At 48.7% G+C, this 24,716-nt stretch overlaps 1 protein-coding gene across 1 annotated transcript in view; it reads left to right on the forward strand.

Annotated features, from left to right (window-relative positions):
- CLSTN2 (calsyntenin 2) overlaps positions 1-24,716 on the forward strand; it is a 611,966-nt gene that overhangs the window by 498,644 nt on the left and 88,606 nt on the right. The window contains exons 7-8 of the mRNA XM_030330025.1: positions 9,637-9,885; positions 15,304-15,425. Coding sequence (XP_030185885.1) covers positions 9,637-9,885; positions 15,304-15,425 — 371 coding nt within the window. The remainder of the gene's footprint in view (positions 1-9,636; positions 9,886-15,303; positions 15,426-24,716) is intronic.

The raw sequence follows: 24,716 nt of genomic DNA on the forward strand, positions 1-24,716 counted from the left end.
GTCAGTTTCCTCTCCCAAGGGACCCCCTCATAATTTGCAGAGCCCAGGCTAAGTGAGAATGTGGGGCTCTTGTTCAGAAACTCGTAAGAATTTTAAGGCTGCAACAGCAAAGCATTAATCCAAGCCAGGGACCCAGGCCAAGCATGGGACCTATGTGACAGCTTAGGTGGCATGCCAGTAAAGCCATCCTGGCCGCCCACACCAGAGAAGAAGAGCTGGCGTGGGGGCGGAGGTGGCCCAGGTGAAGGTGTCCCGGTGTGACAGAAAGAACCCACTGCCTCTGTGAGGCGAAGCCACAGGAAAGGAGCTGCCAAGAGCAAGGAAGCGAGACTGATGAAGGTGCTGCACAAGGAAACCACTTTACCGAGCAGCGACTTTGTGCACCTGCTACGCTCTTCACATGCATCGCTTGATTTAATTCTCTCATCTTCAGTGCGAGGAGGCTGTTATTCATCCGGTTCTAAAGATGGGAAAGTTGAGGCCCAGAGAGGAAAAATGGCTTGCTCACGATCCCAGTTAGAAGGTGACAGAGACAGAATTTGGAGGTAGTTCTACCTGAATGAAGGCTGTTTACCTCAATATCTGAGGAGACAGGCCAGGCCTTGGGAGCTAGATTGTAAATCTCTTCAGTCAGCCTGTGGAGTGCTCAGTACAGTGGGAATGGTCCCATGTGCTTGGTAAACCAGACCGTTGATGTGTTGATGGGCCTTGGGGTGAGGTGGGCGACATATATTTCATTTGTCTCGTGTTCTCACCAAGAATATTCAGGAACTCCCATTTGATTCCCCAGCTGTGCTGCGGGGAGCTTAGAAAAGAGCTTGCTCTTAGACTAGACCTGTATTTGGGGGTAACTATATCTCCACAAAAGGAAAAGGACCCTCCTAGATACAATGCAGGCTGCCATCCACTCCTGGTGACCCCTCCACTACTATTGCTGGGACAGTTTCCCTCCCTCAACATTGCTGTGCACACATACACACATGCACTCATGCGCGCGCACACACACACACATACACACACACGTCTTCACCCACCCTGCTCTTGCCCAAAGAACCAGGTGCAAATTTTAGAAGTGAATGTGGAATGGACCCTCTTTAGGCTATGTCCCATTTATCATGTCACCAGGCTGTCAGGAAGGCCTGCGGGAATGGGGCTTCTCCAGAACAATGCAGTAGGCTGGGGAGAACATCACAACTTCAATATTCCAGACAGCTCCTGCAAAAATGGATGGAAGGGGCCCACAGTATTCAGCAAACTGCCTCCAGCCCACGTGCAGAGAAGCCATCTCAGACATCTTACTCTGAATGAATATGCCCTTTCGCTCCCCATGCACCTGGATTATAAGTCAACTCGACCCGTGCCACGGTGGGTTACAGTCATTTCCTAAACCCCTCCAGGTTAGAAGGAGATGATGGAATCAGGTTGTTAAAGATCAGATGGGCCCAAGGGCACGCACTTGTGATTTGATTTTGAATGCTGCTGGGGAGCAAGAAGGATTTTCTCAGGGAAGAAAGCTTAGAGCAAAATTGCATCTGGTTGTTAACACAGCTTATTCCTTCTGGGCTGCCAGCCTCGCCTTGCAGGAGGCACGTTCATTCAATGAGGAGAGCACGTTTCCCCCAAGATGTGAGCTTACCTGGTTCCAGGAGCAACCCTTTATTGGGGGAGCGGTGGGGGAGTCTGGGTGTCTTTCTCGTGACCTCCCCGGTGGTGCCACCCACTGCCCTGTGGGGACTCTGTCCGAGTAACAAGATGGGTAGGAACATTCTTGCCTCCATGTTAGGAGTCTGAATCTTGAATTCCATGGAGGGAGAGCTCTGGAAAAAAAGGCAGAAGCAAATGAGTGAAACCCAGATGCGCACCTGCTGCTAGAGTCAGCTTTGGAGAAGGCAGCTCATCGGACCCCATGCTCTTTCCCAACTGCAAGGGAAATGCAGGCTGGGTCACATATAAAACAGAGTCTGGGTTATCATTCCTGCTCCTGTGGGCAGCTTAGGTTCTGGGGACAAGCTTCCGTGTGTTTTCAGTGGATGGTAGACAAGTTGCTTGCGGGCTCTCCCAACTAAGGAGCAGCCATGATACTTTCAGCCTCAGCAGTCATGCATTTTTCATCTTCCAAATCTTTATTGGTTTTCGATGGAAACAGGGAGACCAATTAGGATGTTATTGCCATGGTCTAAGCAAGAGATAATGAGTTCCTAACCAGGGGAGTGGCAGTAGGGATGCCTTTAAGACAGCTTTAGGAGGCAAAATCAGCAAGCTAACCAATGATTGATCAGCTGTCAGTGAGAAAGAAGAAATTAAGATAGACTCTAGCATAAGCCTCTAAGTGGACAAGGGTGCCACCAGCCAGAACCAGGAATGCAGGCAAGAGTAGATTTAGGGGGACTCTGAGGTCAGGTGCCTGTGGAACATCCAGATGTGGGTGTCCAAGGCTAGCCTGAGTCTGGACGCTCCTGTGGCCCGGCCTCCACCCAGCAGGTCCATCGTCAGAGCCGGTTTCTTCCTGATGTTGCACCTCTTCTTGGCCAGGACACCTCCTCTGACCCCGTGCCTAGCTGGCTCTCATCCCTAAATCTTGGCTCATTTTTCTTCCCACTAGAATCTCTCCCCTCTTCGTCGTCCCAAAACTTTCCCTTCAGTCAATATTCTCCTGCCCACTGTACACCAGGGAGGCTGTCCAAGGGGTGCTTCCTGGGTCCCTTTGAGTTCTGGCAGGGGTGTCTCCATGGAGGGGCATCTTGCATGTCTGGTCATTGCCCACCTGCCTCCTCCACCTGTGATGCCAGCTCCATTAGGAGCTGTGATAGAATCCTGGTCAAGGGGAAATCTGACAGTAGCTAGCTCAAAGCCAATTGTCAGCAAGTATCCGACAGGTGCAGTAAAAACAAAGGTGTCCCCTTCAGCTTGTAGAACACAGCCTAAGATGATCCCCCACTAGCCTTGCTTTACATAAAGCCAGGCTTCTTGACGAAGTTGGGCAAACTGCTTATCACTTGCTCTGAATTCAGAGATCGAGATGAAGGGCTCTGTCATCTCAATACCAGACTTTCCAGAAGTGAAGTGCCACAGGACTGCCTTGAGTATGAGATGCCCCATGAAGCCCTTAGGAAGACCTCTTGACCAAATTAAATTTGACATTAACATCAGCCCCAGGAAAGGCCCACGGCGCTGCCCCTAAGTCAGTACATATTATAGGAAATAGAAAAGCGGTCTGTGATGCACATGCCTTTCCTAGCCCGGAGGCCAAAGGCTAGTCCTCCTCAGGATCACGAGGCTCCTGGCAGCTGGCCCACACCTCCACATATGTCACCTGGGTCAGCTGCTTTGTCTCTCAAGTCAAGAACTTTGAGGAGAGGCTCTGTTGCAGGAAAGGCCACAGGATGAGAGCATCCTATTAAATCAAGTGGTGATCTGTCAGAGCACTTCAGATCACCAGACATTAAGTTGTTCTCAGGGCTTATTCATTTGAGAGCCCAGGAGATTTTCATAGCTGATTCGCTCATTCATTCTTTCATTCCTTCATTCGTGTTTTAATTTAACAAATATTTGTTGAGTGTCCAAATGCTGCAACTCTTGATGTTATATAGAAGTTAATAAGACCGCTTAACAATTCAGTCTTCTGGGGGAGACATGTTAAAAAAAAAAAAAAGTTAAGAGGCTCCTGGGTGGCTCAGTCGGTAAAAGTCCGACTTAGGCTCAGGTCATGATCTCACAGCTTGTGAGTTTAAGCCACACGTCGGGCTCTGTGCTAACAACTCAGAGCCTGGAACCTGCTTCGGATTCTGTGTCTCCCTCTTTCTTGCCCCTCCTCCATTCACACTCTGTCTCTATTTCCTTCAGAAATAAACATTAAAAAACATTTTCTTGGAAAAGAAAAAGTTAAGATCATCTTCTACTATACCATGAAGCTTAACAGAGCTGCTCTCATTCATAATCATGGTCAGAGGCTTTTGTACCCCAAGAATAGCCCAGCTACAGGAAGCTATTGTCAGTTTCTCCAAGATGACTTTAAAAGGCTGAGCTTCTAGGGGGTGAGTGTCAGAACCCTAGATGTAGCCAGTACTTCCATTCTCAGAGAGCAGCAGTGGGCCTACTGCTTAAAGGAAAATCGGTACACACCTACTGGAAATCAGATTAAAGGGCAAAGGGCTGACTCATAGAGGATAGTGAGTGGGGAGCTTCTCCGTGGATATGCTGATTTCTTTGGCATCATTTAAACAGCTGTCTTGGGGCGCCTGGGTGGCGCAGTCGGTTAAGCGTCCAACTTCAGCCAGGTCACGATCTCACGGTCCGTGAGTTCGAGCCCCGCGTCGGGCTCTGGGCTGATGGCTCAGAGCCTGGAGCCTGTTTCCGATTCTGTGTCTCCCTCTCTCTCTGCCCCTCCCCCGTTCATGCTCTGTCTCTCTCTGTCCCAAAAATAAACAAACTTTGGAAAAAAAAAAATTTAAAAAAAATAAAAAAATAAACAGCTGTCTTACAGTAGCCCTCCCATGTTGGGCGTAAGGATTTTACCTGTAGTGGCCTTGCACAAGCTGGTCAGCAACTGAGTCTCTATGGCCCTGCTTCAGGAGCCTGGCTGACCACCCCTCTTCCAGGGCCCAGTTTGCTTCACCTGGAGATCCAAGTTCCCAATGGCAAGGCCTTGCAGGAACCCTTCTTGTCTGGGATTCCAAAGGTGGAATGACACTCTGAGTAGGGACAACAGCGTGTGAGCTCCTGAAAGGACATCAGAAAGTCCTCCCAACATGTCCGTGTCGAAGGCCTCCGGAAGAAGAACTGGGAATCGTAGGCTCTGATGTCGGTCACAATCAGGATCGCAGGTTATGCAGCAGCGACTGCATAGACCAGTGACTCTAAAATCATATTGGCTATTGTTATTTTATTGGTGTTTATTATTGGCATATTATTATTTTATTACGAAGGTTTATTTATCATCTCTACCACATGTTCTTCTTGGGTTGACTGTGGCTCTCTTCCACACGGCCTCCCACTGGGATCTAGGCTAACAGGTAGCCTTTATCTAGAGCACTGTTGATCTCATGACGCACGGAAAAGATGTGGAGAGCCATGAACTGTCTCTTAAGGCTTCTGCCCTGAGAGGACACATCACTTGCACTCACATGTTGTTGGTCAGAACAGGTCACATGGCTCTGTGACATCAGTGGGGCAGAGAAGCATGTTGGGAACAGGGTGCATTCGACCACCACACAGTCCTAGTATAGCATTTGCCAAGAGGGCTTCCCTGTCCTCCCCTGAGACTCTGCCACTGACCTGTTCTACCCACCAATGGTAAAAGATCTTCTACTGGGTCCCAAAAGGTAGGGCCAACTTCTGTTTGGTTCGTTCCTGGCTTCTTGTCACAGCGCCTGGTGTAACCTAGACATTACATGAATATTTATTGAAATAGTATGGAGTTGATATTGCAATTGGAAGAGCACGCCACAGAATGAGGCCTGCGTCTTTAAAAAAAAAAAAAAAGTTGATTTATTTTGAGAGAGAATGAGTGGGGGAGGGACAGAGAGAGAGAGGGAGAGAGAGGGAGAGAGAGAATCCCAAGCAGGCTCTACACTGCCAGCACAGAGCCTGATGTGGGACTCAAACCCATGAACCATGAGATCATGACCTGAACCGAAATCAAGAGTCGGACACTGAACTGACTGAGCCACCCAGGTGCCCCAGAATGAGGCCTGTGTCTTTGATTACAATGATTCCTCGACCCTGAGACCCTCCACTTATTCCTGCCCTGTGGCAGACCCCGAGGAGGCATGACCTGAGGCTCCATGTCAATTACCATTGCCACAGGCCCAGCTTGAGGTGCTAAGAACACTCTGCCCTCACCAAAGTCATTCAGAGCAGAATGCAAACCCTGCAATTAAGAAGTTCAGGGCCCCTGGGCTCCATTTTTGCTTTCACAGCACAGTGTGTCCTGAAATCTATCTCATTCATACATCTTTATCTAATTGCTGGCTCAGAGAGGCTTCCCCATTCTACGCCTCGGGGACCTTGACTCACACCTCAACTCTGGTTCCAAGTCCGCCACGCTTAACCTGCAACTGCTGTGCACCGAAACAGTGTGGACTCTAAGCAGCCGGGTGGGTCCCAGGGACCTTCACAGAGGATTCCCAAAGAGCTCCTTAAATACACCCTGATTCCAGATGATGCGGCACCATCTTTGCAAGTGACGCGTCCTGTTTACCCACAGCTTTCCCTGAGATCCCTTGAGGAGAGGAGAGAGAGAGAGAGAGGAACTTTGGGAGAAAGTAAGTCTCTCTTAGTTTGTTTAAGTGCGCTGAGAAATGAAATACAAGCTGTTGAGTTTGGTGAAGTCTGCACCATCTGGTTACTTACAGCTTGATGCTTTCTGGTAGGCAACATCTGTGGGTTAGGCAGGGTGGCCCCGCCGCTCCCCTTGCCATGGAATCAGGGAAGCCTACATCAATGGCCTTACCAGGGCACATGCTGTCTTCACCATGACTGTCTGTGGACAGCCACCTGTGTAGGAGGGTGGGATCCCAGGGGCCTATGCTGTGCGCTTGGCAAGACACCATGCTGCATGGTAGAATGAACATTAGCTGGGCCTGCCTCTAGCTAGCTGTGTGGCTCTGTGACCTTGGTCAAGTCACTTGCCTTCTCTGGGCTTTGATTTCTGTTTATAAAATGTAGCACAGGTTACAAGATCTCCCTCCTGGTTCATTGAGGCGGTGCAGTGGGGAGCCTGGGCTTTGGAGCTGCAAAGCCCTGGTGATGGGCCCACTCAGTAGCTGGTTGTGATCCTGGGCTTACTGAGCCTCAGGTTCTTACCTGTAGACTGGAATCATAATAGTATTCGCCATGCAGATGAATGATTAAGCAAAAGCATTGTAGTACTTAATTCAGGTCTGGTGCTCAGTGCCCCAAACCAGTCCTTAGGAAAATAAATAATAGTGGTATGGTGCAAAGCTGGCATTGGCAGCTACCAGGCACACATGTTCGCACTGGTTCTGCTAGACTGCACTGGATTCACTGGCCTGAGCTGGAAGTCTAGGAGCCCAGAGCACTCAGCCTGCATCTCTCTGGCCACCTGGAATTTTGAGAACTGACACAATCTCTGAGAGTGCCCCGTCACGGGGCCGTCTCCACACTGGACAAATCCTGGTCTCAGAGCCAACTCACCTGTGGGTCCAAGAAGCAGTTGCCATGTCGCATTATTCTGAGGGTTCTAAGAAAATGAAATTGCTCCAAAAGACCGCGTATCTCCCACTCCCCAACCACCCTCAAATCTCTGCCTGCTACCACCCATATAGATTTCTTTCCGATACCTTTGGAGGCTGATAACCCTTAAGGCTTTGTTAGGCATTAAAATATTACTGTGAATCAACTTAGCAGAGAAATAAAATGCATACCAGACAAGGCTTCAGGGACATTAGATAAGAACAAGGAAATATTGGGGCTCCTGGGTGGCTCAGTCGGTTGAGCATCCGACTTCGGCTCAGGTCATGATCTTACAGTTTGTGGGTTCGAGCCCCGCATCAAGCTCTGTGATGACAGCTTGCTCAGAGCCTGCAGCCTGCTTCAGATTCTGTGTCTCCTTCTCTCTCTCTGCCCCTCCCCGGCTCACGCTCTGTCTCTGTCTCTCAAAAATAAATAAATGTTTAAAAAAATTGTTTTTTAAAAAGAACAAGTAAATATTGATGAGAGGTGTGGGGACAGACATAAGGCTGAATGGGCAGGCTTACCTGGGCATTGGATAGATGGCCAGAAGTATCTCATGGAAGCACTGGGTGGGAAGAAGGGCAGTTATAAACATTAAATGAGTGTCTATTAATGGCACTGTGTATCAGGCATGGTACCAACCCCAAAACCCTAGGAAATACACATGTAAATAATGCAGTCAATACTGCCCACACTTTCCCCTTGATAAGCATAAGCCGCAGGGTGATCATGGATTGGCAGACAGGAATCTCCCACCCTCTCAGACTCTGTGGCTCCTGGAGGCCTCTCCTAGGGTGAGTCTGTCACCCTAAACAAAGCATCTGGCTCTAAGGATACCTATTTTTCACATAGCATAACTTTCAGTTGCAAACCAACAGGTGCTCAACTCTAGACTTGATCATCTGTTCTAAGGCTAGAGGGGAAACTGACTGCTTGAACCTTTCCCAAGAAGTATATTGGTTTCTAATATGGCACCTTCCTGAAAGGTTCTCAAAGGTCATTTTAACTATAGGAGATGTTGGTGGTAGCTGACTTTGGAACCCAATCCCTAGGTGAGACGAGATTCTGATATACAGAATTCAGATGTCCAGTGACCTCTGACAAAGATCCGGTAATGCACGCAACCACTGTCCATTAAGCCCGTCAGCTTTTACGACTGACTGGTTGGAGCCATCCTGGGAGAGCACTGGCTTCCTGCACCATGCACACCTTATTCCCTGACAGTATCAGGAAGCCCCCGATCCTTATCCTTCCCTAAAGAGCTGAGCCCTGCTCCTGTGTGGGACATAAAGATGCAGAGAGCTCTGCTGGCAACTTTTGAGCTTCAATGGGAAGCCGGTGGACACCCAAGGGTTCTCCCACCTGAGGCATCCAGTCTTCTCTGCCAGGCTGGCCACCCCTGCCCCCCTCAGCTCCGCCCTCCACAAAGCTGTTGGTGTGAATTCCCTAAGACATAAATCTACCTGGGACACTCCCACTGCTTCAGGCTTAGTCTTCGTGCATTACCCTGGAATCATAACAGTAGCAGAAATAAAAATAGTTACAATAGTAAGGATAAAGTCACAGGTAACATGGAGTGAGCGCTCACCGCGTGGCCAGCATGCTGCTTCAGGCTCTAATGCAGGCTCCCATTCAGTCCTCACAACCACTGGGAAGGGAGATGTCACAGCAGGAGCTGGACAGGCAGAAAGGCTAAGGGACGTGCTCACAGTGCCAAGGTCAGCAAGTCATGTTACAAGGCATCAAATTCAAGTTTGCTAACTTCTGAACCTGTGTTCTCGACCACTGTACCGTTTGGCCTAAACATAATGGTTGTAAAAAAAAAAAAAAAAAGTGTGGTGGGTACAAAGTGGCTCACACTCCTTATGGCATCGGGACCTAGAACTTTCCCCAATCACAGCCCTGATCACACTGTGTCACAGCTGTGTGTCCACTTGTTGGCTCTGAGCTGCCCCAGGTCAGAGGCTGTGCTGATTCACCTTTACATCACCAGTGCCTAGCAGGGGTCTTGGCACATGGTCAGGGCTCAATAAATAGCTCATGGGTTAATGGATGGATGAATTCATTGGTCCACATCAAACTCTGGCCTTCTCTGGGAACTTCTCTGCTTATGAAAGCCCACCATTCTCATTTCCCTAAATTCCAGCACCGTTTTCCTTATATAATATAGCTCATTGCACCTTATCTTGTCACATATAACATTTTTGTCTGCATGTTACTGATGCTTTCACCTCTGCAGACCATAAGAAACTCGGGGAGGGGGGGGGGGCAGGTGTGGCCTTTGGCCTTTCTTTTCCTGACTCACCCAGCTCCAGGTTGGCTTAGATCTCTAAGTAGATACACTGAGTAGTTCATCCTGACCCAGGAGCAGAAAATAGAAGGTGAGGACACCCAGCCCGTGAGGAATAACCCTTTGTTCTTTCTGTCCCCCGTGCACTGCAGGAGCCTCCTCTGGCATCATCGACCTCTTGCCATCCCCCACCGCGGCCACCAACTGGACAGCAGGACTGCTGGTGGACAGCAGTGAGATGATCTTCAAGTTCGATGGCAGGCAAGGGGCCAAGATCCCTGATGGGATTGTGCCCAAGAACCTGACAGACCAGTTCACCATCACCATGTGGATGAAACATGGCCCCAGCCCCGGTGTGAGAGCCGAGAAGGAAACCATTCTCTGCAACTCGGATAAGACTGGTGAGTCTGGAGTCCACCCCTGCCGGTGGCTGCCCCTTATATCCCAGCTGGTTAGGCACAGACGCAGCCACAGAGGATGTGGGAGGAAAGCAAGAGCATGATGGGGGCCTGGGAAAATATTCTTGTCTCTGGTTTTCTGGCTGCTGATTTTCTGGGCTTGGGGTAGAGCAGGACCAGCAAAGGGGGAAGAGTAGAGGCACAGACACAAGGCAAAAGCTGAGACTGGTAGTTTTCAAACTGGGTTCTTCAGAACTCCAGCCTCCCCAGAAGTAACTTAGGGCTGCTACACATGAAGGGGGTGGGGGTAGCTGGTGGGGGACACCGCATCCTTACTTCAAGCAAGGCAGCTTCACCTTCACTATGTTATAGACAGTAAGACTTCCAAAGGTTTATTTTCAGTGAAAGGGTCGTGCTCATTTTCAAAGTCACCGAATGGTAGCTGACTTTGGCAAGGCGTTTTCCCCACATTAAGCCTGCACAAGGCAGTTCACAGCTTAGTGGTTAAAAGCATTCCACCCCTTATTGGCCATATGACCTTCAGCAAGTTGTTTAACCTCTCTGTGCCTCACTTTCCCTTTCTATAAAATGGTATTATAGTGTTATCTACTCATAGGATTTTTATCAGGATTAAATGACTTAATGTACATATAGTGCTTTAGAACAGTACCTGGCACATAGGAAATTCAATCTGTATTAGATGTTACTGTTCAAGATAGTCTCTTACATCTCTACAAACAAGTTTATGAAAGCATTATTGTGTTTTCCATCTTGAGGATAAGGAAACATCCTTGAGAGGTTAATAACTTTCCCAAGTATATAGCCAGTGAGTATCAGAACTGGAATGTAAGCTCAGATCCAGCTGACTCCAGTCCTGTGCACTTGTCACCACACCCCACAGGTACACACATACACACACACACACACACACACACACACACACACACACACAAACCCATGCACATGCAGGCAGGCACACACACTTTTTGGGTATCTTATGCAAATTTTACAACTTTATCTTTTTTTTAATGTTTTTATTTATTTTAGAGAGAGAAAGACAGAGCATGAGTGGGGGAGGGGCAGAGAGAGAGGGGGAGACCCAGAGTCTGAAGCAGGCTCCAGGCTCTGAGTTGTCAGCCAGAAACTGGCGCAGGGCTCGAACTCACAGACCGCGAGGTCAAGACCTGAGCCGAAGTCAGTTGTTCAACCAACTGAGCCACCCAGGCACTCCACCAGCACTCCACGTTTTCTGTTTCAGTCACTCTTTATATTACATGTTAGCGTACTTTCCAGATGCAGAAACTGAAACAGAGTTGTCTGGCTTTTCCTAGTCCTAAAGTAAGTCTGTGTCAGATTGGTTGTGCCAAGGGTCAGTTTTTCTGGGACTTTCGTGCCAGAAGGACTCTGTAGACATGCATGAGGTCACACTGAGGTTTGGGGCCAGGTTCAGAGCTCAGCCCACAACCCCAGGAATCAGCCTGCGGTGTGGTCCGTGCAGTGCCTGGCAGGGCGCTCCCGTCACAACCCAGGAACCCGTATCAATAAGACAACAGGACAGGGCTGTAGGTACCAGTGCAAAGCGGCCCCGCCCCGGCTGGGGTTAGCGGCCACACACATATAATCCTTTCTGAAATGTATCAAATACCCCCAGGAGGCAGGTCAGACAGATGTCAGTGTTCCTGCTTACAGAGGAAGAAATTGAAATATCAAAGGTTGAGCAACTGGCCCAGGGTAGCACCGCCGGTTACCCAGAGAAACGGGATCAGACCGGGCCCCCCGGGCCCAAGTTCCACACGCAGGCTCTGGGTCCAGTGGTTCTCAACGGCTACACAGGAAAATAACCTAACCCGGATGCTTGTGAAAGTGCACAGATGCCAGGGCCCCACCCCGGCACAGTAAGTCAGACTTTCTAGCGGATTCCTTTGTACAGCCATGGCTGAACATGCCACCTTAAATAATGACACTTCACTCTCGTCACACCAGTCCACCCCACGGCACGTCAACACCCTCAAGTCAGCGAGACCTGGTGCTCCCGTGCTTTGGCCAAGCATATGCAACAACACTTTGCAAGCGGCTCAACCCTGGCACAGAGAAGCTAGGGAAGGTTTTCTCTAAGTTCTTTGACTTAAAAAATAAATAATCTATAAATACCTTCTTGCCCTAAAAAAAAAAAATTTTTTTTTCAGGAATAGACTAAAGCCTTATTAGGCTTTTATATATCAGAAACATTTTTTTCAAGGCATGTTTATATCAGAAAACCTGAAAAAAACACAGAAAAGTATAAAGAGGAATGCACAAATCCCCTAAAACCCTAATACTTAGAGATATCTTCTGATTATATTTGGCATATGTCATTACCAAATAAAATCTTATTTTTATTTCTATGTATATGTAAGATGTCCTTATAATTTTCCATCTATTTTTATAATACATGTGATACTGTCATGTTCTCTGTTTTGTTTTGTTTTTTTTTAATGTAACATTACATCCAGATCATTTCTCTTTGTGATAAAATATTCCTTAAAGATATGAATTACATAACAATCCAAAATTCTGTCAGGGGGCTTTAGTATTTCATTTTTTTAATGTTTATTTATTTATTTTGAGAGACAGAGGGAGAGAGAGAATCCCAAGCAGGCTCCACACTGTCAGCATAGAGAATAACACAGGGCTGTGATATCACAAACTGTGAGGTCATGACCTGAGCTGAAACCAAGAGTCAGATGCTTAACTGACCGAGCCACACAGGCGCCCCTATTACTTCAGTTAACTGGCTTCTTTTTGTTAGACATTTAGCTGCAACAATGACCAGGGGTCATGAAAAGAAATGGAGTCGATTTCTGAGTGTGCCATATCCCTAGCCCACTGAATAAACCAGTGACCTTGGTAGGGATACTGACTCCAGGAACCCAGGCTAACAGAGGGAGAAGGAGGAAGAAATTTCCTAGGCTAGAAAATGCTCCAGACCTCCATTCATTCTTCTTGTTCCCTTCCTCACCCACAACTTTTCCTGGCTCCAAATAATATTAAATGAGAAAAGTCCTTCTTTCTCTATTTTTCTGACAGTAGACAACAGATAACAGAAATTACTTGGTCACCTGGACCTTGGCCTAGGCCAAACCTACAACACTGGCAACTGCTTTGCACATACTTCCTCATTCTGTCAACTAAGATGCTTTCGGGGTGTCTGCGGGGCTCAGTCAGATATGCTTCCAACTTCGGCTCAGGTCATGATTTCATGGTTCATGAGGTCAAGCCCCGGGTTGGGCTCAGTGCTGATAGCTCAGAGCCTGGAGCCTGCTTCGAATTCTGTGTCTCCCTCTCTCTCTGCCCCTCCCCAGCTCGTGCTCCATCTTTCTCTGTCTCTCAAAAATAAACATTAAAAAAAAATTTTAAAGATGGTTTCAGTTATAAGAAATAGGAAATATGGACCAAACTGATATCAAATAAACAAAAAATTAAATAATAAAGGGAACATAGAGTTCTTTTAATTGAAAATGTCCAGAGCTATGACAGCTTCAGGCAAAGTGCGATCAAGGGCTTGGCCCTTTCTGCTGCAGTTTCTCAGATCTGCCCCATGTGTGTACAATTTCATGTTAGCAAACATGGCTGAAGCAGCTCCATGCCTCCCACTAATGTAGACAACTTTTAGAGAGAGAGTGTCTCTTCTATTTGCTTTCTGATAAAAGAGAGTTCTTTTTGGGGCGCCTAGGTGGCTCAGTTGGTTAAGCATCCAACTCTTAATTTCGGCTCAGTTCATGATCTCAAGCCCTGTGTTGGGATCTGTGCTAAGCATGGAACCTGCTTGGGATTCTCTCTCTCTCTCTCTCTCTCTCTCTGCTCCTCCCGTGTTCTCTCTCTCTCTCTCTCTCTTTCTCTCTGCTTCTCTCTCTCAAAATTAAATAAATAAAACTCAAAAGAAAAAGATTTTTAAAAAAGGAGAGTTCTGGGGCGCCTGGGTGGCGCAGTCGGTTAAGCGTCCGACATCAGCCAGGTCACGATCTCGCGGTCCGTGAGTTCGAGCCCCGCGTCAGGCTCTGGGCTGATGGCTCAGAGCCTGGAGCCTGTTTCTGATTCTGTGTCTCCCTCTCTCTCTGCCCCTCCCCCGTTCATGCTCTGTCTCTCTCTGTCCCAAAAATAAATAAAAAACGTTGAAAAAAAAATTAAAAAAAAAAAAAAAAAAAAAAAAAGGAGAGTTCTTTTTTAGAACCACTCAGAAAAGCTCCTGAATCCCGGGCTTGAACTGAGTCACTTTCCTGACAGAAGCCCTGTGGCCGAGAGAATGGCCTGCGTTGCCTGACTTGGGCCTGGGTCCCGAACCAATGACTGTGGCAAGGGGACCACCCAGAGCCCATATCTAGAGGTGGAATTGGTGTTGAGGTTTGTAGAGGAAGTACAAGAATCAATCTCACTATCCTATTCTCCTGATGCATTAGGATAATCCAGCATCCCTGTCATGACACAGGTAAGGAAACTGAGGCTCTGAGAAGCTAAAAAGTTCTCCCAGAACCATCTAGAGGATACAAGTCCACCCAAAGTCTATCTGACTCTAGGGCCTGTGTTCTTCCTATGACACCTGGTCACCTGCTCATCCATGCGTCATTTATGGATCATGTGCCTCATAGTAGATTTCTGTGTATGCTAACATGTATATCATGTGAGCTCTTTGAGTATTGGTCAAAGAACAGCTCCTCTCCTCCCAATGGCTGTCATCTTGTGGCTGCAGGACATCATGGCTGGGACCCACGATGTGAGATTTCCTAAGCAGAAAAGGAAGTCTTTTATATCAGTGGAGGAAAATATCCCATCCACTGGGTATGGGGAGAGAGGTATTTATTCATAGCTTTGGAAAGACATGGAACTATGACTAACGCTGAAAAATCAATCTGCCCCCTCCTCCTAGCAACCAGAAATGAAGCCGCTCCCCTAACTGCACACCATGAGGTAGAGAAGGAGACATGATCTGTGGTCGCCATTGTCAAGCCTGATGAAATGAAATAAAAGTCCAGCACTCTAGGAGACACCAGCTGTGCTAAAGGAGCCCAGGGTAGCTGACGTGACTGTCAGAGAGCCCCCTTAGCCCTCCCAGAAGTACTTGTATAAAAAATAAACGAAACTCGTTAGCCTATATAATTTTTATCCTGTGTCTGATGCAGTATCTCGGTATAAGTCAGGTTGCTAAGGCCAGATGGCTTCTCTGCCTAAGTTTTGCTGTGGACTTTCTTGCACCTTCCTTTTCCATTTCAGTGAGCTCCACTATGTGTGTTCTAGAACATTCATGAGATCCGATTGTGTATGGGGAAACCGAAACACCCACCCCTTTCCCCTTTGAGGCACTCTAAGCGATGTAGCGGGAAGACCCCTCTGGCAGAGACTGATGCAGCGATTCTGCAACCACTCCGATCGCTTTCTGCTTTTCAGAAATGAACCGGCATCACTATGCCCTGTATGTGCACAACTGCCGCCTGGTCTTCCTCTTGCGCAAGGACTTCGACCAGGCCGACACCTTCCGCCCCGCAGAGTTCCACTGGAAGCTGGACCAGGTAGGGCGCTCCCCTCACCCCTCACCCCAGCTCACCCATTGGGAGGGGCGGTAGGTGTGCTCCAGTGACGAGAGCAGCCACGACGCCCCTCAAAGTTCTGCTCACTTGCTGAGTTTGGGAAAAATCAGCTCAGGGAGACACAGCGTCTTAAAGTCACGATAGAAACTGCTGCCTTCAAGACCACCTGGGGGTGGGAGGGCCACACTTCCCACGCGGGACCGTGCACCTGTCAGCGGACCCGTCGACGTGTATCTTGTCCATTTGCTCCACGTTGAGCTCCTGGGAAGCTGGTTCTCTTGATCTCCAAGCTCAGTTTGTGATCTCTGCTAACACATCTTTTTATCACAAGTGCCCATGTCTCCTCTCTGATGCTCTGTTATCTCCCTTGGGTGACAGTGCAGCCTTGCTTTTGGTGACACAGGTTGAGAACAAGGGACCCGAGGACCTTGAAGTAAACAGTGACACAGCACACTGAGCAGTGCACGTCCCTTTCTGAAGTGCAAAACCCTATGACTCACTCCAGAGCTTCCTGACTTGTGATCACAAGGGCTACTGTGTCATACTTGTCAATGACAAATCAAGTGTCTCGTTTGAGTGAAAAGCTTTGAAGTGTCTGTTTCCGAGGACTGTGCAGGGCTGAGATTGCAGAAGGGGCGGTCACTTCTCTGGGTGGCTGTGTCCCTGAGGAAGAGTCTGGCAGAAGGCCTGGAGCCAGCCTTCACTTAGACTTGAACTGGGTTAGGAGGCTGGGGGGAAGGCACGTGCGGATTTTTACAAATGGTTTTAGCAGCGTCTGGGTGGCTCAGTTGGTTAAGCATCCGACTTCGGCTCAGGTTGTGATCTCGTGGTTCGTGGGTTCGAGCCCTGCATCAGGCTCTGTGCTGACACCTCAGAGCCGGGAGCCTGCTTTGGATTCTGTGTCCCCCTCTCTTTCTGCCCCTTCCCCACTCGTGCTCTGTTTCTCTCTCTCTCTCTCTCTCAAAAATAAACATAAAATAATTTTTTTTAATAATAACAAAAATGGTTTTAAACTATCAAGATGGAGAATGCCAGCAGAACAGGAAGGGGATTGTAGAATGGATCCTGCTAAAGGAAGCAGATGATATGATGCCCATTCTGCGGTCGTACTGTCTGGAACCCCACCCATATCCTGAGTGCTTCTGGGAACTTCATTCTTCTGCCTTCCCCTAAAACCCACGGTGTGTGCTACCTGCCTCACCTTGTCTAGGGATGAGTGTTCCAGAATCCTCTCCCTACTCACGGGCATCTACCAGACACTCTCCCTGTACTACGTAAGCCCCCAGGCCCAGGTAGGTAGGGCTGGTTTCAGAGAGTGCTACTGGGAAGCAGTCCAGAAGGAAGTCATTTATATTGAGAGGAGAATGGTGGCTGCCCCCTTTCATCCACACAGAAGCAGAGACATATGCTCTTTAAAAGATAGATTCATTAACCTCAGGGAATCCTTCAGTGCTGGAACTCCAGGCAACGGGACAAGTTCAAGGCCGCCAAGCTGATGGAAAGATGTTTTAGGAAGCCCAGTGGCAACTGCCTAATCTATTCCCAGTAAATCTCATCCTGCTGGATCCCAGGGTTTTGCAAATATGGCATCTGGATTCGTATATGTTCCTCTGAATTAGGAATTCTGGGTATTGCAGAAATTGTGAAATCCTGACGTTGCTTATTTGATTTCCCGGCAACCTCTCAGCTGCCTTCTAAAGTGCCATATGGCTTATATGGGATATATTTAAATACCTAATACAAATTGAGATGAATTAAAATAAATTCCGTATTGTTAGGGGTTTTAATAAGAACATTGCTGTATTGGCCAGGATAATTACAGGTGCCCTGCAGCGTTTTCTCAGATGGGTTTGAGAAGTACTGATACAGGCAAACGAAATCACAGGGTTTGGAATTAAAAATAGGCGAGGAAGGAATTGTGGTTCTACAGAATAATGACTCCAGGAATTCTGAAATCTGCTCCCAAAGGGGTGAATTTAAGGAGGGACTGAGGTTCATGGAAAACCTTCCAGATTACTCTGATCCCGTTTACTACCATTCATTCGCCAGCATCCGCTCTGCACCAGGCACGCTGCCTCTGAGTTCACTCTCGCCTGCCCGGTGGATGAGATAAGGCAGGGGACCACGGTCTCGTGACCTGCCCAGGGTCACACAGCAAACCACGGCCTGGACCTGCCCTTTGCATTACACTATGCTGTTTCCTTGATGAGCTTGCTAATTTAAAATGTTCTCATTTTCAAATTTTAAATATTTTTGATTTAGAGATCAGAATTATCCCTGAGATGCAAAATATTTATAGTCTTGATGAAACTCTTGAAACCGTCAAACCTTCCCTTTGATTAAGCCTTGTCTTCTTCCTTGTCTTAGTCAAGGCAGTCAAGGGGCTGCCATTGCAAAGTATCACAGACCAGGGCCTTGAACAACAGATAATTATTTCTCACAGTTCTGGAGACTGGGAAGTACAAGACCAAGGTGCCAGCTGATTCAGCTCCCTAGTGACGGCCCTCTTCCCGGCCTGTAGACAGCCACCTTCTCACTTTGTCCTCACATGGCAGACAGAGAGAGAGAATGCGAGAGAGCTCGCACGCTGGGATACCTTTTCCTCTTCTTATGAGGCCCTGTGAGATTAAGGCCCCGCCCTTATGAACTCCTTTAACCTGGACCACCTGCTAAAGGCCCTGTCTCTAAATACAGTCACACTAGGGGGCAGTGCTTCAGTCTATGAATTTTGGGGGGACACAATTCAGTCCATAGCATTCTTATTTTTTATGGCATTCTTTACTAAAGAAATTAACATTGGGGCACCTGGGTGGCTCAGTCGGTTAAGCGTCCAACTTCGGCTCGGGTCATGATCTCGCGGTCCGTGAGTTCGAGCCCCGCATCGGGCTCTGTGCTGACAGCTCAGAGCCTGGAGCCTGTTTCAGATTCTGTGTCTCCCTCTCTCTCTGCCCCTCCCCCACTCGTGCTCTCTCTCCCTCTGTCTCAAAAATAAACATTAAAAAAAAAAGAAATTAACATTAAAAATATTTATCACAAACCCCAGCCCATCGGAACTGTTGCCCTCCCTTTGAAGGGAGCCACAGTGGGTAGGATATAGGAAACCTCAACCACACTCATAGTAGCAATCCAGTGGTACACAGATGAAGCCCCAGACCCCTCTCTCCCTTATTCAGCTCTCTGTGTAGACAGAATCTTACCAGAAGTTTCTTGGATGTAAATCACTTAGTGTTAAGAATGTACATACTTGATTACGTCTCCTGCCCCAGGAAGCCACCCTGGGTCCCCCTCCACCCCGAGGGGTTTCCCTCTCCCCAGTGCTCCCCAGATTCCATGCAGCATGCAATCGCAGTGCTTACTGTACCCTGGTAACCCATTTATCCTGCTTTCTGCTCACTTTGCCCTGAGCTCCTCAAGGGCAGTCCTGTGTGGTACTCTCTCCAGCTCCTCAGTGCTTAAGATAGCCCTGAGCACACCATTGGTGCCCAGTAAATGTTTGCATAACAACGAAGGGATGTCAAGATCAAAAGAAGGGAGAGATGACACGAGGGAGGGAGAGAGGGAAAGAGAGAAGACAAATCCAGGGATTTTTTTTTAAATCTCCTGATGATTAACTGATCTTTTTATTCACTTTATGGAGCATTTTAAATTCTAAAATTTTGCCATTTTTTACTCTGTGGATTTCAGTGTTGTTCCACTTTTATGTTGATATCTAATTTCAAAGGTTTAAATGGATTTGCCACCAATGGCTCTGTAATTATTGCAGAACTTTCTGGTTTGGACCAGAAAGGGCTCAAGCCAGTCTACTACTGTATTATATGTATTCAGATTCCTGGCCCACCTTGGGGATCCCAGAAGCACAATAAATGTTCTCATGGCTAATGGGGCTTCATTTCTTTCTTTATTCAACAGTTTATTCTGAACACAAACTATGTGCCAGGCTCTGTGCTGGGTACCAGGGATCAGCTGCTAGAACAGAAGACCCTGCTCTCTAGGAGGGTCCACTGTCATGAGCAAACTAGCACAGAAACGTTTTACAATCCTATGCAATACATGTTGGGGCAGAGGGCAGGGGCCAGGTCGGGGGAGTCTGCGGGAACCCGTTCTGGAGACACCTGACGTAGACCTGGGAATAGGGGCCTGGAAGAGCCCCTGAGAGGGGACGTTATCTGAATGGAGTGCGGAGGGCTTGGAGGTGTAGAGCCAGGCAGCCAAGATGGAAGGGAGATGAGCAGGACGTCCATCTTCAGGAGACTGTAGGCTTCCAGAGTGGCAGGCCATAGGGATGGGGGGGGAGGGGAATAGTTTGGCAGATATTAGGACCCATGTTTAGAGGAGCGGGTGTCAATCAAATCCCAAGAGGCTTTTTGTATCCTGTTACTGAGTTGGTACTTTATTCCTCAAAGAATGGGCTACAAGAATTTTATTATTCAGGTAGAATTTAGGGATGGGTAAATGTGAATAATGCTAGTATGACATTCATAAAATGTATCAACTTTAAGTCGATATAGCTCAGGCCAGGTCGTTCAATAGGGCCAGCGACGGGGGCTGCATTAGAACCAGGGTCTCCCCCCTCCAGCCTCCATAGCCAGGCCAGGAGATTAAGCACTTGACCGATGTTGCTCATGGGCATTGAAACTGGGGCCTGGTATGCACATAGCGTTTCAGGAGTATGCCCAGGGAGGGAGGCAGTTACCACAGGGGAGCTGTGTGTTTCCAGAAGCCCAGCCCCTTTGCCCCACACCTCAGAAAGCCTTCACCAGGGTGGACAGACTGCCAGGTAAGTCCATTATCAGGTAGCTCCAGGAAATGTCCCTGACAATCCAGTGTGCCTCACTAAAGGGATCCTAACGATGAGGAGAATGTCATTTTAATGGGATTTTTACTTACGATCTGCTAATGCAAATCCCTCAAGCCTGCAGCTAGTCATGTGCAAACCCAGACAAGAGCAGAGAACGCCCAGCTGCCAGCTCACACAGGAAAGGTTTATTCATTTGCAGCCCCTCCCGGCTCTAATATTATTTGGATGTGGTTGACTCATTGTCACAAATTCTAATGATCTTCCCCTTGGACTTCTTGGTGCTTGGAGGAAAACCTGCTGATGTTTTACAGCGTGTTCCATTTATTGGAAGACACAGCTTGAGTGACAGCCTCAATCGACCAGCAAGAGGCCAGGTGCCCCCAGCTCATACAGGGGGGAAAAAAAAAATGCGTCTCTGAAAAATCACCCTGAACACAAGACGCAGAACTGAGATTCATCCCATTGGCCATTGCTGTCCCTGTGCCAGAACTTGTAACAGTCACCAGAGAGAGAGGAGGACACAGCCCTGACCTCAGGGAGCTCACGGCCCTGCCCACTGTACAGGCCCTAGAGAGCATTCTCCTGCAGAGGCCCTGAACTCTCGTAATTGGGGGTGAGGAGAATGACTGAAAATGCTTGGCTGGGTGGAGGTGGGGCCTCACTGAAGATTCAGCCATCACACACACAGCTCCCGGCCATGTAAGAATCTAGGCCTGGTGCTGCCTTTCCGACTGTTCAGAAGTTAGAATCCGATTTTTATGTAAAATCTCCCAATTTTTAGTATTTTCTCACTTAAAACCATTCATCATCAGACCCCACAAATGTTCTGCAGTGTACCTTTTATACCCCGGTCACGGGTTTGAGACCAACAAAAGAATATTCTCATGCAGGGAAACCACACCATAGCACATCTATTTGAGACGTTTGGGTCTTCCTAAGTGAGGCCCACCTGTTCTTTGTAAGCCCCTCCTGCTCTCCTAGCACCGGCCCCTCCCTCCAAGAAGAGCGCGGGGCTTCCAGTGGTGAGGGCAGGGGAGCCTACCCTCCGACACCTAGGGGAAAGGGCAGGGGTGAGTGGGGCAGGTGCCCTAGACCCAGGCCCCTGGTGGTGGCGGCGGTGGTGGTGGTCTCGCTTCCACCTACACAAAGGAGACAGTAAGGCACAGGCCCAGGTCTTTCCAGAAACAGATGCCAGGGCCAGCATTGGAGCCGAATGCTCTCAAATGTCTTGGGCTGAAGCTTCTGCTGGTCAGATCCTTTCTACTCGCATGGAATTCTGAAACTCCAGCAGGAAGCTACAAGTGAATAAATCCTTCATTCCTACTGAGGATGAATGTCAGAACGAGGCAGTCAGGCTGCCCGCATCGGCTCCTCCAGCCACACCGGGAGTCAAATGGCTTAGTTCGATCATTATTACAGCCAAGTGCCAAGGAGTTAATTGGAGAATGGTTCGTCCAGGCCAGACCAGTCCTCTTAAAGAGCAGAATAATGGGGCTTTGTCAGCACTCTGGTTCCTCCACCTAAGACAGATTCTCGGCTGCATCAGCCATGTTCTCTCTAATGCAGCGCCCACCCCCAAACTGGCCTCCAGTGATACCTACATTCCTTTAGGAACATGTGTCCTAAACAGAGTGGGAAGAATGTCCAGAACCTCTTTTTTTTCTCTCTTGTAGGCAGAATCCCAAATGACTTTTTCTAAGATGCCAACTTTGCAGGGTTGTTCTGAATGAAATATGGATGTGGGGAGGGTCACAACTACTCTCCCTTCTCTTTCTCTCTCTAATACCTAAGGACCCAGGCAAAGCCCTTCTCTCAGAGGCCCTCTCCCTGCCTCCTCCCATCTAATAGATCTCTGGGGAGAACTGACTTCCATGGCTTCATGGTCATGGCAGAACAGGGTCCTCAGACCCACGTCGGACACTCAGACCTCTCGGTTCAGGACTGTGCAGAGATTGGCTTGTCTGCTCTCTGGAAAGGTGACTTCTGGAGTGCCTGGGTGGCGCAGTCGGTTAAGCGTCCGACTTCAGCCAGGTCATGATCTCGCGGTCCGTGAGTTCGAGCCCCGCGTCGGGCTCTGGGCTGATGGCTCGGAGCCTGGAGCCTGTTTCCGATTCTGTGTCTCCCTCTCTCTCTGCCCCTCCCCCGTTCATGCTCTGTCTCTCTCTGTCCCCAAAATAAATAAAAAACATTGAAAAAAAAATTTAAAAAAAAAAAAAGAAAGGTGACTTCTGACACAGTTAGTGCATGTGTTCAGTTTTCTTTACAGAGGGTGTGACATGCAGGCAGCCACCATTCTAGCCCATCGCCTGAGCCTTGTTCCCTCCACCAGAACTCCCTTTCTTGGCAGCCCTTCAGGCTGACCGGGGTCCCTGCTGCACTGCTGGCCCTGACCACCCCGTGCCACTACACCTCAGCTGGGCTCCTCGGCTCCCCTGTTGACCACTTGTGATAGACAGAATAATGGCTTCCCAAGATATGCACCCCCTAATCCCTCAAACCTGTGAGTATGTTAACTCCCATGACAAGAGTCTCTACAAATGTGATTAAAGATCCTAAACTAGAAGGATTGTCCAGGTGCATCTAATGCAATCACACAGGGAGGCAGGAAGGTTAGAGTCAAAGAAGTGACAAAGGAAGCACAGATCAGAGTGATGCGAGGCCTTGAGCCAAGGAATATGGCAGCCTCTCTGAGCTCAAAAAAAAAAAAAAAAAAAAGAGGGAGAAAGAAACAGATTCGCACTAAGGTCTCCAGAAGAAATATATGCAGCCTGGCCAGTACCTTGATTTTAGCCCACTGAAACTCCTTTCAGATCTCTGACCTCCAAAACTGTAAGATAATAAGTTTATGTTGTTTTAAGTTACCAGGTTGGTGGTAATTTGTTCTAGCAGCAATGGGAAACTGATACATCTCTCGTGAGCCTTGGGGAGGCCCAGAGCTTCCCAGGCTCATAGGTGCAGCACCCCCCCCCCCACCTCCGCACAGCTTATTGAGGTGACCCTGGGCCAAGCTCTCCAGGCAGACCCAGAGAGCACCCCCTGAGTGTGGTGCCTCTATCCTCCCAGAAAGTGTGGCCCTGAGAGGTAGCGAGGAAGAGGTCCTGTCCTGATGCCCCTCATTGACCACCTGCCCCTCACTCCCCACCGGCCCGCTTCCTGCCAGCCTCCTGTGAAGGATCCCCAGGGAGCAGATTTAGCCTTTCCTCCTGCTCTAGACCATATTCTCCCTCTAGCTTAAGGTACCGGCGGCTGCCTCCCCAGCCATTATAAGTGGAAACTACCTTTCTCTGCCTTCAGGGAAGAAACACTGAGTTCTCCAAGCTTTGTTCTGGAAATGCTAAAGCAAACCTGGAAAATCCTCCGTCTCTTGACAGAGGCTCACCCGGAAGCTGAAAGTTGACAAAGCTGATACACAAATGAGATTCTCTAGAAAATACCTGTCCTGCCCCTGAGGCACAGTCACTTGCTTCACTGGAAGGTCCCCCTCAAGCTTACACTGCCCCCACCGTGCCTTTCAGTTTTCTGCCTGAGGGCTTGCTCCAAGGCAAGAGGAGCCTCTTGGCTCCCGGGAGCACAGTCCACAGGCAGCCCCGGGAGTACCCCTGGCCCCAGGGCACAGGCGCAGCCAGGCCTGAAGGTAGGGAGCACCGGTGGGCAGCCACCTGCACTCTCATCAGAAGTCCCAGGGAAGCAGGCCCCCCACAGCCACAGCACCCACCTTGACTTTGCCCCATTGTTCTGGCGTTCCCCCTTCCCTGACTCACTCTCCACACGTCTTCTTTCTTCCTCCCTGGAGCCACCTCCTAAATGAACTCTCTGCTCTCCACACCCATGCAGCACAGGTAAAGTGTGTGATCTATAGAGGGAGGTGAGCAAACAGCGCCTGCTATTATCTCTGGGAAGAAAGGCCTGTCTGCAGAGTTTCGGAGGCAGAACTGGGACCAAACAGAGGAAGTTGGCAAGAGACCAGAATGAAGTGAACAAAAGGGAGGAAGAGAGGTTAGTGAAGTGCAGATTAGCGTTGTCAAATGTTAGTGAGCGGATTGTATCCATAACCGACAGTGAGATCTGATGACAAGCGATCATTCCATTTGTGTCTTATTATAGACGTAGTGTCCACAAACTCGCTGAGGGTTTTCAGAGGCTTATTGATCAATATGTTCTGAGCCATTGCTGGAAGGGCTGACTTCTCAGGGCTCTCTTGGATTCCCATTATTACCCAAAGGGGTTTTCTTTACTTTTCCTTCTGAACATCCTGTGCAAAGGGAGAACCCCAACTCTTGCTGAATCCAGAGCTGCAGGAACGTCATTCTCTCCTCTGCCACTCTCTCCTCTGCTTCCCCCACTTTCTCACCCGGGCTGGAGGTGGAAGGCTATACAACTGTTAAATTTAAACAAGTCAGAGATGCTAACTATTCTATACATTCCTCCCTTAGCTGCTAGACCTGGCTCCTCTCTGATCTCTGTTCCCCCATGAG

The sequence above is a fragment of the Lynx canadensis genome, chromosome C2 (genome assembly GCF_007474595.2).
Source record: "Lynx canadensis isolate LIC74 chromosome C2, mLynCan4.pri.v2, whole genome shotgun sequence".
NCBI classification, from domain to species: domain Eukaryota; kingdom Metazoa; phylum Chordata; class Mammalia; order Carnivora; family Felidae; genus Lynx; species Lynx canadensis.